The following is a 10,940-nucleotide window of genomic DNA, read 5'->3' on the forward strand; positions in this document are numbered from 1 at the left end:
TACCTCGGTACCCCCTCCTGCTAGGTAACTACATTGCGAGCTAGTGTGACTCGGTTAGCCCAACCTGCAAGTTAAGCTAACTCGGCTAGCTCGCTGCAAGCCAAGCTAACCTTGCAACTCTACCTGCAACATGACAGCATTGGTGCAACATGACAGCCTCTGTCAACCTCTGGCTAGCTGGCTAGTGTGACTCAGCTAGCCCACGCTGCAAGGCCCAGGCTAACTCAGCTAGCTAGCTGCAAAGCAAGCGAACGACGCAATTCTACCTGCAACATTGTAGCATTGCTAGCTTTCCCCTCGCCTAGTTTTAACCTGTGTTAAATCACTGGTACTAACTAGACCATCGACCCAGCCACACAGATCTTCAAGTTGTGGGAGTAGGCTAACCTGAAGGCTAATGCTATCCTAGCTCAACCCCTTCAGCTAGCACTGAGCTAGCTACAGTACATCTCCAAGTAGCTGCTAGCTAGCTAACACGTTTCAGCCTCATTGCTATAGCATTCTCTACTGTGCAAATCACTGCTAGCCCTCAGCCGCAAAGCTTTTTTCTTCACACTGGCTACCGCTACCCCTACCCAAAACGAGCTTAGCTCAGGACATGAATTACTACGTTATTGTGCTTTCGGTTCTACAATTGCTAGGAAGGATTATCACCTTCTGTGCATCCTGTGCTTGGGAGGGAAACATGCCAAGGTGACACTCAAGGACTGAGTCCTACAAGTGCTGCAAGTCGCTAACTGAGGCAAAACGGGCCTCTCTCTCGGTAGCCTGGTTCGCCTCTGAGCCACTAGCGGGAGCTGTAGCTCTGCCCCCCACAACCAGCTGGGACGAGATCATGGATAGCCTCAATTCCTCCCTCTATCAGTCCGACGATCCCCTCTCGGGGAAGGCAAACTAGGGGAAAATGAGGAAGATGGCGAGATTAACCTCGCCAGTCTCTTTGAGGCGGCACCTGACATGGAGGTCGACCAGGTCCCACCCTCTCAGTCTTTTAGATGGGACAGCCTCGAAGACAGAGAAGATGCCATTCCTCCACTGGATTTGGGGTTCTTTGATGTCTGTAGGCGAGCCGCGACCAGATCGAGTGGCCGGATCCCCTGGGGAACAGAAACCGAGAAAGGAATCTGTACGATGGGAGGAGACTTTCCACTAGTGCAGACCCAGTAAAGCAACTGCTACCTGCAGTTGCAGGTTGCCTACGGTAAGCTAAGAGCTTGTGGGATAAGCCCCTTACTGAAAAAGTGCTGGCTAAGCGCTCCCGAGCTTAGACATGCACAACATGGAGGAATCCAGGCTCTCTTAAAAGCCGATTGACGCAGTTGCTGAGCCTCCGGAGGCCAAATCAAGCTCTGTATGTCGATGCCATGCTCCTCCCAAATTTTCTCACAATGCGGAGGGCGCCGTATAGCTCCGCATTGACATGATCGGTTGACGGTAGATGCTGGAGGTACGTCCTGTATAAACACAAACTCACTTCCTTGACAACAAACATGGAGAACTTTGACAAAAGGCTATCAGAGCAAGGTTGCAAATATAAACATCTCCTTGAAAGAGATCAGGGAGGTAATGGGAATGGAAGGGGAATCTTGCCACAAGAAGTGGAGGCAGTCGCGAGCAAGCCCGTAAAGCAAAAAAAGATATTTACGGTCGAAGTGGAGATACAGGTGGGAAAACGGTACTGCCTTTTTATTTCATGCTATCTTGGCTGAACTGACCCCCGAGAATCCGACTCCAACCGAGAAAACGATGGATCGCTTTACCGCCTCCATTTTACAGAAACCATACAAAGCCTCAGCCCAGTCTGTCAGAAGAGCTCTCAACGAGACCTTTTATTTGATGGCTTACCTGACTGAACTATTGGAGGAGGTGGGGAGATGACTACATTCAGATTCCCTAAACCCAGAGGATTGGGAAGAGATCTGGAATATCACAGACCTCACCCTCCGTGTCTCCCGCACTGCTATCCAAAGCTGTGGTCATACCATGACCTTAGCAGTAGTAGGCGAAAGGGCCCTTTGGTTAAGCCTATTCAGCTTAACAGACAAAGAAAAGGTAGACCTCCTCTTCGAGCCCACTGTCACGACATACGGCAGAAGTGTGAAATGCGTAAACCAGAAGGCGAAGACTTTAACTTCTGCCTGCCCCACAAACCCGGGCCTCATGGCAGCCTGTTGATCAATGCATCTCGTCCCTGCCACCCGGCTGGCCTTAGGGGATCTAGGGCGCAGTCCTTACGCCAGTGGAAGATAATGCGCAAAGCAGACTGCTCCCTGCCCTATCCTCTCTCTTCAGGTTTTAACGTCCCTCCCCACTACACGTTTTGCAACACTGGGGAGGCACGGGGACATTAGGTTATGACTATTCTCTGTGCTGCATCCCACTTCACGTCCTTGCTGACTCGAGAAAAGGAGGAGACACATTTTTCCCCAGAGTGTCTCCCCTCCCTCAGGCTCTCCACCCCAGTGCCTTTTTGGGTTCCCAGCCAGGGGCAGCTGTCATCATGTTTGCCCTCCCTCCGGTCTCTTTGACCTGGTTTAGGAAGTCAGACTGCCATTAGCCATCTTCCTGTGAACCCTTTTTCTCCTCTTGCCATAGGGATGTTTTTATTGCCTCTTTTCGCACAGAAACAATCTCAGCCATGCTAATCCAGAACCGCGCCGCCCCGGCTTCACTGCTAGGGGCACCATCTCTCCGTATGTTCTGGCAGAGGAACCTTAAACCCTGACCGCCTCTAATCGGGATTAGGGTTCAAATCAAATCTTATTTGCCACATGCACCAAATACAACAGTTGTAGACGTTACCGCGAAATGCTTACTTACAAGCCCTTTCCCAACAATGCAGAGTTAAAAAGTAAGAACAAAAAAGATTGCTCAATAGAAAAATAGTTACAATAATGAGGCTATACACTGGTACCAAGGCAATGTGCAAGGGTACTAGGTAGTTGAGGTAATATGTGCATGTAGGTAGGGGTAAAAGTTACTAGGCAATCAGGATACATAGTAGCAGCACATGTAAAGAGTGTCAGTGTAGTATGTGTGGTTAGAGTTTGCATAGAACCCGTGCAAGAGAGTCAGTGCAAAAAAACGAAAGAAAGGGGTGGGTCAAAGTAAATAGTCAGGGTAGCCATTTGATGAACTGTTCAGCAGTCTTATGGCTTGGAGGTAGAAGCTGTTGAGGAGCCTTTTAGTCCAAGACTTGGCACTCCGGCACCGCATGCTGTGTGGTAGCAGAGAGAACAGTCTTTGACTTGGGTGGCAGGAGTTCTTGACAATTTTGAGGGCCTTCCTCTGACCGCCTGGTATAAAGGTCCTGGATGGCAGGGAGCTTGGCCCCAGGGATGTACTAGGACGGACGCACTACCATCTGTAGCGCCATGTGGTCGGATGCCGAGCAGTTGCTATACCAAGACTTCATCGAAGCACTTATTTATGAAGCCGGTGACTGATGTGGTAAACACATCAATGCGCTCGGATGAATCCCGGGAACATATTCCGGTCTGTGCTAGCAAAACAGTCCTGTAGCTTAGCATCCGCTTCATCGGATCACTTCACTATTGAGCACATCACTGGTACTTCCGTATTGAGTTTTTGCTTGTAAGCAAGAATCAGGAGGATAGAGTTATGGTCATGTTTCCCGAATGGAGGGCGAGGGAGAGCTTTGTATGCATCTCTGTATGTGGAGTAAATGTGTTATAGTTTTTTCCCCCTCTAGTTGCACAGGTGACATTAAGAAAACTGAATATCACTTTTCCTCCATTAAAATCACCGGCCGCTAGGAGCGCCGCCTCTGGATGAGCTTATGGCCCTATACAGTTTGCTTATGGCCCTATACAGCTCATTGAGTGTGGTCTTAGTGCCAGCATCAGTTTGTGTTGTCATGACTGTCCTATGTGTATCACAATGGGTCAGATCAGCTTGGCAATGGCTGACAATAACCAGACCCTATTCCACCTGTAAAGGGTGGGGTTGACACCTCCACACCCGGTCGTAAATTAAGCAGGAGAAGATTCTCTCTCTACCCTCCAGTATTGGCTAAAGGAATGTCCAATTGTCTCCAGAGACATTTGCCCGCCCAAAAGTCTAATATCCAAAAATTGGATAATGGAACAATAATTATAACATAAAGAATGTGGGGAAAGGTCAGTGGGGAGATATAGAACACTAATGTCATATTGTTTTTCATTTTGTGATGTCATTAAAAACTGTATGGACGAAAAACTAACTTAGAAAGGAAACCCCCTTTATCTGTCAAGTTTCCATCCAATACGTTGTGCATAGGATATGTAAATTGAAAAAAGTATTTTTGTTAAGATAGGAATGTAAATTTAGGAGTCATAAGAGAAGTTCTAATCATATCCTTTGCACATTAAGTAGCCACGCCCTGAGTGAGGTCCTTTTTGACCAAAGTGCTTGAAAGGACTGGCTAAGAAGTAACATATCAGACCAGGAAACATGAGGTATGAGGTGTTAGCTACATGTTAGAAATGGTTGAAACTGAACCTCAATATGAGGTGAAGAAATAAACTCACCTTCCTTTAGACCAGAGAGACGAAGAACTGCAGCTCATGTCCATCGTGCTGGCAACACTAGCTGCAGTAACCCATGGGGAGGGGTTCACACACGAACAATCAGAGAGAGAGCATATTATTCTGGCCCTGATGGCACAAAATAATCAAAGGTCCGACTGCACAGAGATGCTTGGGAAAAGGGTCACAACGGAGGACCAGTGTGTGTGTGTGTTTCAGGGGGAGGGAGTGTATCTGATCTCCATCACATATGACTTGACAATGGTGAATCAGATCTCCCCATTTTTGCAAGCCTTCTCAAACAGTTGCAACTGTATATGCATTTGTAAATCAAGTCCTTTCTTGAGTTGGGCTTAGGATGGAACAACTGCCTAGCATCTAACCTTAGGGTTCTTTGTGGGGGAAAGTGTGTGTGTGTGTGTGTGTGTGTGTGTGTGTGTGTGTGTGTGTGTGTGTGTGTGTGTGTGTGTGTGTGTGTGTGTGTGTGTGTGTGTGTGTGTGTGTGTGTGTGTGTGTGTGTGTGTGTGTGCGTGTGTGCGTGCGTGCGTGCGTGCGTGCGTGCGCGTGCGTGCGTGCGTGCGTGCCTGCCTGCGTGGATATATTTCACGCACAATTCCAGTGGGTCAGAAGTTTATATACACTTAAGATGACTGTGCCTTAAAACAGCTTGGAAAATTCCATAAAATTATGTCATGCTTTAGAAGCTTCTGATAGGCTAATTGACATCATGAGTCAATTGGAGGTGTACCTGTGGATATATTTCAAGGCCACCCTTCAAACTCAGTGCATCATTGCTTGACATCATGGGAAAATCTAAAGAAATCAGCAAAAAATTGTGAACCTCCACAAGTCTGGTTCATCCTTAGGAGCAATTTCCAAATGCCTGAAGGTACCACGTTCATCTGTACAAACAATAGTACGCAAGTAAAAACACAATGGGACCACACAGCTGTCATAATGCTCAGGAAGGAGACACATTCTGTCTCCTAGAGATGAACGTACTTTGGTGCGAAAAGTGCTATTGAATCCCAGAACAGCAGCAAAGGTCCTTGTGAAGATGCTGGAGGACACAGGTACAAAAGTATCTATATCCACAGTAAAAACGAGTCCTATATCGACATAACCTGAAAGGGCTCTCAGCAAGGAAGAAGCCAATGCTCCAAAACTGCCATAAAAAAGCAAGACTACGGTTGGCAACTGCACATGGGGACAAAGATTGTACTTTTTGAAGAAATGTCCTCTGGTCTGATGAAACACAAATAGAACTGTTTGGCCATAATGACCATCGTTATGTTTGGAGGAAAAAGGGGGAGGCTTGCAAGCCAAAGAACACCATCCCAACCGTGAAGCACGGGGGTGGCAGCATCATGTTGTGGGGGGTGCTTTGCTGCAGGAGGGACTGGTGCACTTCACAAAATAGATGGCATCATGAGGACGGAAAATTAGGTGGATATATTGAAGCAACATCTCAAGACATCAGTCAGGAAGTTAAAGCTTGGTCGCAAATGGGTCTTCCAAATGGACAATGACCCCAAGCATACCTCCAAAGTTGTGGCAAAATGGTTTAAGGACAACAAAGTCAAGGTATTGGAGTGGCCATCACAAAGCCCTGACGCTAATCTTTTAGAAAATTTGTGGGTAGAACTGAAAAGGCGTGTGCGAGCAATGAGGCCTACAAACCTGACTCAGTTACATCAGCTCAGTCAGGAGTAATGGGACAAAATTCACCCAACTTATTGTGGGAAGCTTGTGGAAGGCTACCCGGAACGTTTGATCCAAGTTAAACAATTGAAAGGCAATGTTACCAAATACTTATTGAGTGTATGTAAACTTCTGATCCACTGGGAATGTGATGAAAGAAATAAAAGCTGAAATAAATAATTCTCTCTACAAATATTCTGACATTTCACATTCTTAAAATAGAGTGGTGATCCTAACTGACCTAAAACAGGCAATTTTTACAAGGATTAAATGTCAGGAATTGTGAAAAACTGAGTTTATTAAATGTATTTGGCTAAGGCGCATGTAAACTTCCAACTTCAACTGTACACCATCACAATAAAGCCATTATTTATTTTAGGCAGGACTAAAGTAACATTATGATATGAAGAAAATGTATTTCAGAATAACAGAATGTGAGTTGGCCTACTGTATGTTATCTGGCTATGCACCATGCCATAGGCTGTAGGCTTGGTCATTTAGCAGACAATATATGCTTATAAATTCCATTACATAATGTTATAGTAAGAATAATATAATTGAATTTAGCTGAATAAAATAGAAAGGATATTTCTCCCATTCAAGAGCGAGAGTGCGCACATATGAAGTGGCTACGTTGAGTGTAAAAGTGATAATTTGAAACAAGCTCTATATGCTAGATTTAGAGTTATTTGGCTTTACTTGTGAATGATACAAATCATAGATGCCTTAGAAATCAAAAGATATATTGGCTGCATGATGCGACTATAGGCTATTGATCATTTGAGAAAGTTGCAAAAAAAAGCTTGCGTTCTGTTCCTTCCCTCATTCTGCAAGCTGTTCTTTCATCAAGTGATCATATTTTCACCCATCAGACTATTCTCAATTTCATCTTGTCTTAACTAATATGTAAAATTAGTTTAGATTTAGAATGGCCCATTATTAAATGGGCAAGAACAGGGGAAAGACAAAAACAGACGTCATCTGTATGCACTGGAATAGCAAATAGAGGCCACCTTCCCGCCAGTACGTTTTTCATTCATGCCAGGTAGGCTACTCCGGTAATTTCGCTAAGCAACAGGTGATATGCCGCCAAACTCTGTATGCCATGGGCTCACCAACCCTGTTCCTGCAGCTACCCAGTGCTTAATTTGGGAAACCAAGTGAAGGATGTTCGGGAACATCCATAGTAATATGATTTCACAAAAAAAACATATTTAACTGTTGACAGCCCATCTTTCTGCGCGCTGGAAACTCATGGTGGTGAGATATTCGGTAGCTAAAGGCAATGTTTCAGCCTATTAATTATGAGGAGAAAAAAATGCACTACTATTAGTGTACTCAAAATCTAATACAAATTCAATATAATTGTAGGCTAAATTTGTTTCATTTTAGGAAAGACCAATTATTTACCAAAGATATCTTAAATCAGTATTTTGGGGGGTTTTCTGCCATGTGCAATATTCAGTATGCTATGTATTGTTTAACTGCGAAATCATTATTTTAATTCTGGGATTTTTTCAGCTTGGGCTCATATATAGGCCAATGCTTATACTTAATCTCTAATATGCATCTGGTGTTTTGAAATAATCATCACCTTTGAAAGCGCTGTCCATTTTGTTGTGTTAGGCTTTGAAACAACATCCACAATGACCATGTTTTCCCCTTGTTCTCCACATTTTCGTGGTTTCCAATTGATAGTTACAGTCTTGTCTCATCGCTGCAACTTCCGTACGGACTCGGGAGAGGCGAAGGTCGAGAGCTGTGTGTCCTCCGAAACACAACCCAACCAAGCCGCACTGCTTCTTGACACAATGCCCACTTAACCCGGAAGCCAGCAGCACCAATGTGTCGGAGGAAACACCGTACACCTGGCTACTGTGTCAGCGTGCACTGCGCCCGGCCCACCACAGGAGTCGCTAGTGCGCGATGGGACAAGGAAATCTCTGCCGACCATGCCCTCCCCTAACCCGGACGATGCTGGGCCAATTGTGCGCCGCCCCATTGGTCTCCCGGTCGCGGCCGGCTGTGACAGAACCTGGACTCGAACTCAGAACCTCTAGTGGCACAGCTAGCAACTGCTATGCAGTGCCTTAGACTGTGCCTTCCACTCAGTTTCAACCGGTTGTTGAACTTCTTTCTTCAAATTGATCAATCCCAGTGATGTGAGTTAAGTGTTTCATGTGATTTTCGATTGCATTTGGTTAGGGGGACAATAGAGCCCTGAGTATCAGGCCATTAGCGACCTGATGATCGTTAGCGAGTTGGGTACTACCAACGCATTTCCAGAGTGCATAAGAGGAGATTACTGTGACTCAACGGTCACGTAGAATTTGACTGAGGTCATGACTCATGACTGCCGGTGTGGCGGTAATATGGTCACCGCAACTGCCCTAGCCAGGCACATCGGTTTGTGTGTGTCAAGAACTGCAACGCTGCTGGGTTTTTCATGCTCAACAGTTTCCCGTGTGTATCAAGAATTGTCCACCACCCAAAGGACATCCAGCCAACTCGACACGACTGTGGGAAGCATTGGAGTCAACATGGGCCAGCATCCCTATGGAACGCTTTCGACACCTTGTAGAGTCCGTGCCTCGACGAATTTAAGCTGTTCTGAGGGAAAAGAATCTCCATTGATTCCTCCGCTCACAAAATAATACTAAAGATTATGACCCAAACTCACCTATGAACCTGAACACAAAGATGAAGAGGAGTGTGAGGAAGATAAAGGCTGTGTTCCACACCCATATAGACGGATCTATGGCCGTGATGCCGAGGAAGACGAAGATGATGGTCTCTGAGCCATTTGCGAACACCTTCATTACGTATCGTACCGTGCTGACTGACCTCTCGTCCATATTGGCATTGATATACTTCTGACAGCAGACGCCATAGAACGTACACCTATGGCACAGCAAGAAAAGGGTCATGTCACTTAGAATAGACTAAAACGCAGTAGGTACTGTATATAATGGTATGTAGAGAGCTCTGCCATAGTCGACCAGAGTCAACCTCAAGGCTCATACATGGCTCAAACATACATTCTTAGAAAAAAGGCTTCTTCGGCTGTCTCCAAAGTAGAACCCTTTATGCTTCCACGTAGAATATTTTTGGGTTCTATGTAGAACCTTCTGTGAAAGGTTTCTACCTGGAACCCAAAAAGGGTTATACTATGGGGACAGCTGAAGAACTCTTAGGTTCTAGGTAGTACACACTTAGAAAAAAAGGAGCTATGTAACTGAAATACATATTGTATCTAAAAACCAAGCCAAGTTAAGTGGAAATATCATGTTAGATTTTCAATGGAAACCCCCTTAATGGAAAGGTTGTAAAAGTCCTAATAAATCAACATAACACTCAGAAGGACTTACGAAAGGATAGAAGACAATGAGAGCATCTCGGCTGTGAGGTAACAGAGGTAGCCCAGGACGAAGACGAAGCCTGGCTCGATAATCTGGATGTTCTTGGTGCATCTGGTCAAGATCGAGATCAGCAGAGCAAAGATAACGCCAACCAGGGAGCCTCCGAGCGCCACCACCAAGAACGAGGCTACACAGGGCGGAGGAGGAAGCGAGAGGAGGGTGATGCGAGAGAAAGGGGAAACAGGGTGAAAGAAGAGGAAGAAGTGAGACAGAATGACATATGGAGAGGCAAACAGGGAACAAAGATACTTGTTTCATGAATAAATACAAAAAAATAAATGTTCCTGGAGAGCCGCAGGTGCTGCAGGATTTTGTCCCAACTAGGCATCCCTACCTGACCAACTGAGCTAATTGATCAGTTCAGTGACTGCCTAACTTCAACAAACCTGGTCTTTCAGGTCGGTTAAATCAAAAACAGCTCTCCAGGACCAGGGCTGCCTACCCTTGGGTTAGATAGATTACATACTCGATTACTTGTTGCATTATCCTAGCAGTTTGCTTCAAGTTGGCACAAGAAGCTGTCGCTGTTGACTACGTGACAGGGCTCTATTTGTTGGCCTGAAAATCAAACACTGCGTCCCAAATGGCACCCTATTCCCCACATAGGGCTCTCGTAAAGAGTACTGCACAATGGGCCATGGTCAAAAGAAGTGAACTACAAAAGGAATAGGGTGCCATTTGGGACGTTACCAAGGTGTGACGCTCTTACGTACTTATGCCTTTGATGATCTCTACAGCGTCGATTTTTGCCCCTCCAAGCGACACAAATGCATTAAACACATTGAACAGCACCTGAGGGAACATGGGAATAAAGATGACCGGTCTGTGGTGGGGAGGTTAAGCAACCAAATCCATTGAACATTACGTTATTTAATGTTACAATTCATTTAATAAATTGTGTAGTGTAATCCATTAGATTACAGCTGTATTATTGGTCTATTTGTATGTGATTGATGTTATGTCGACCTACAGACAGACAGCATTCCCAGAAGTAAATCATGTGACTGACTGGTGCACTTCAGTAAAGGTGCCGTGTCTTGTGTATAGCTTTTGCACTTCATTTGTCAGGTTTAGGTTTCCCCTGATGAATAGCACTACATTTGGAACTCATCATAATTCTTATTTAACACATTACAAAAAGTGATGTAAATGTTTTTGCCAAAAAAACTGGAGTGTAAACATTAAGCCTGTGTCCCAAATGGCACCCCTATTCCATGTGAAAGGCATTATCAGACTTACCCTATGCACGTGCGTAACAGGATTTGCGTGTGTGGCTTTAATCTCAAATTTAAAT

At 45.2% G+C, this 10,940-nt stretch overlaps 1 protein-coding gene across 1 annotated transcript in view; it reads right to left on the minus strand.

Moving 5' to 3' along the window:
- The window catches only part of LOC139555388 (sodium/hydrogen exchanger 3-like), a 38,828-nt gene extending 28,543 nt beyond the window's left edge, over positions 1 to 10,285 (minus strand). The window contains exons 1-3 of the mRNA XM_071369139.1: positions 10,276 to 10,285; positions 9,596 to 9,773; positions 8,908 to 9,128 (exon numbers count right to left, since the gene is read on the minus strand). Of these exons, the coding sequence (XP_071225240.1) occupies positions 8,908 to 9,128; positions 9,596 to 9,773; positions 10,276 to 10,285 (409 nt within the window). The remainder of the gene's footprint in view (positions 1 to 8,907; positions 9,129 to 9,595; positions 9,774 to 10,275) is intronic.
- Between the last annotated feature and the right edge of the window lie 655 nt (positions 10,286 to 10,940).

The sequence above is a fragment of the Salvelinus alpinus genome, chromosome 26, assembly GCF_045679555.1.
Source record: "Salvelinus alpinus chromosome 26, SLU_Salpinus.1, whole genome shotgun sequence".
Lineage (NCBI taxonomy): Eukaryota > Metazoa > Chordata > Actinopteri > Salmoniformes > Salmonidae > Salvelinus > Salvelinus alpinus.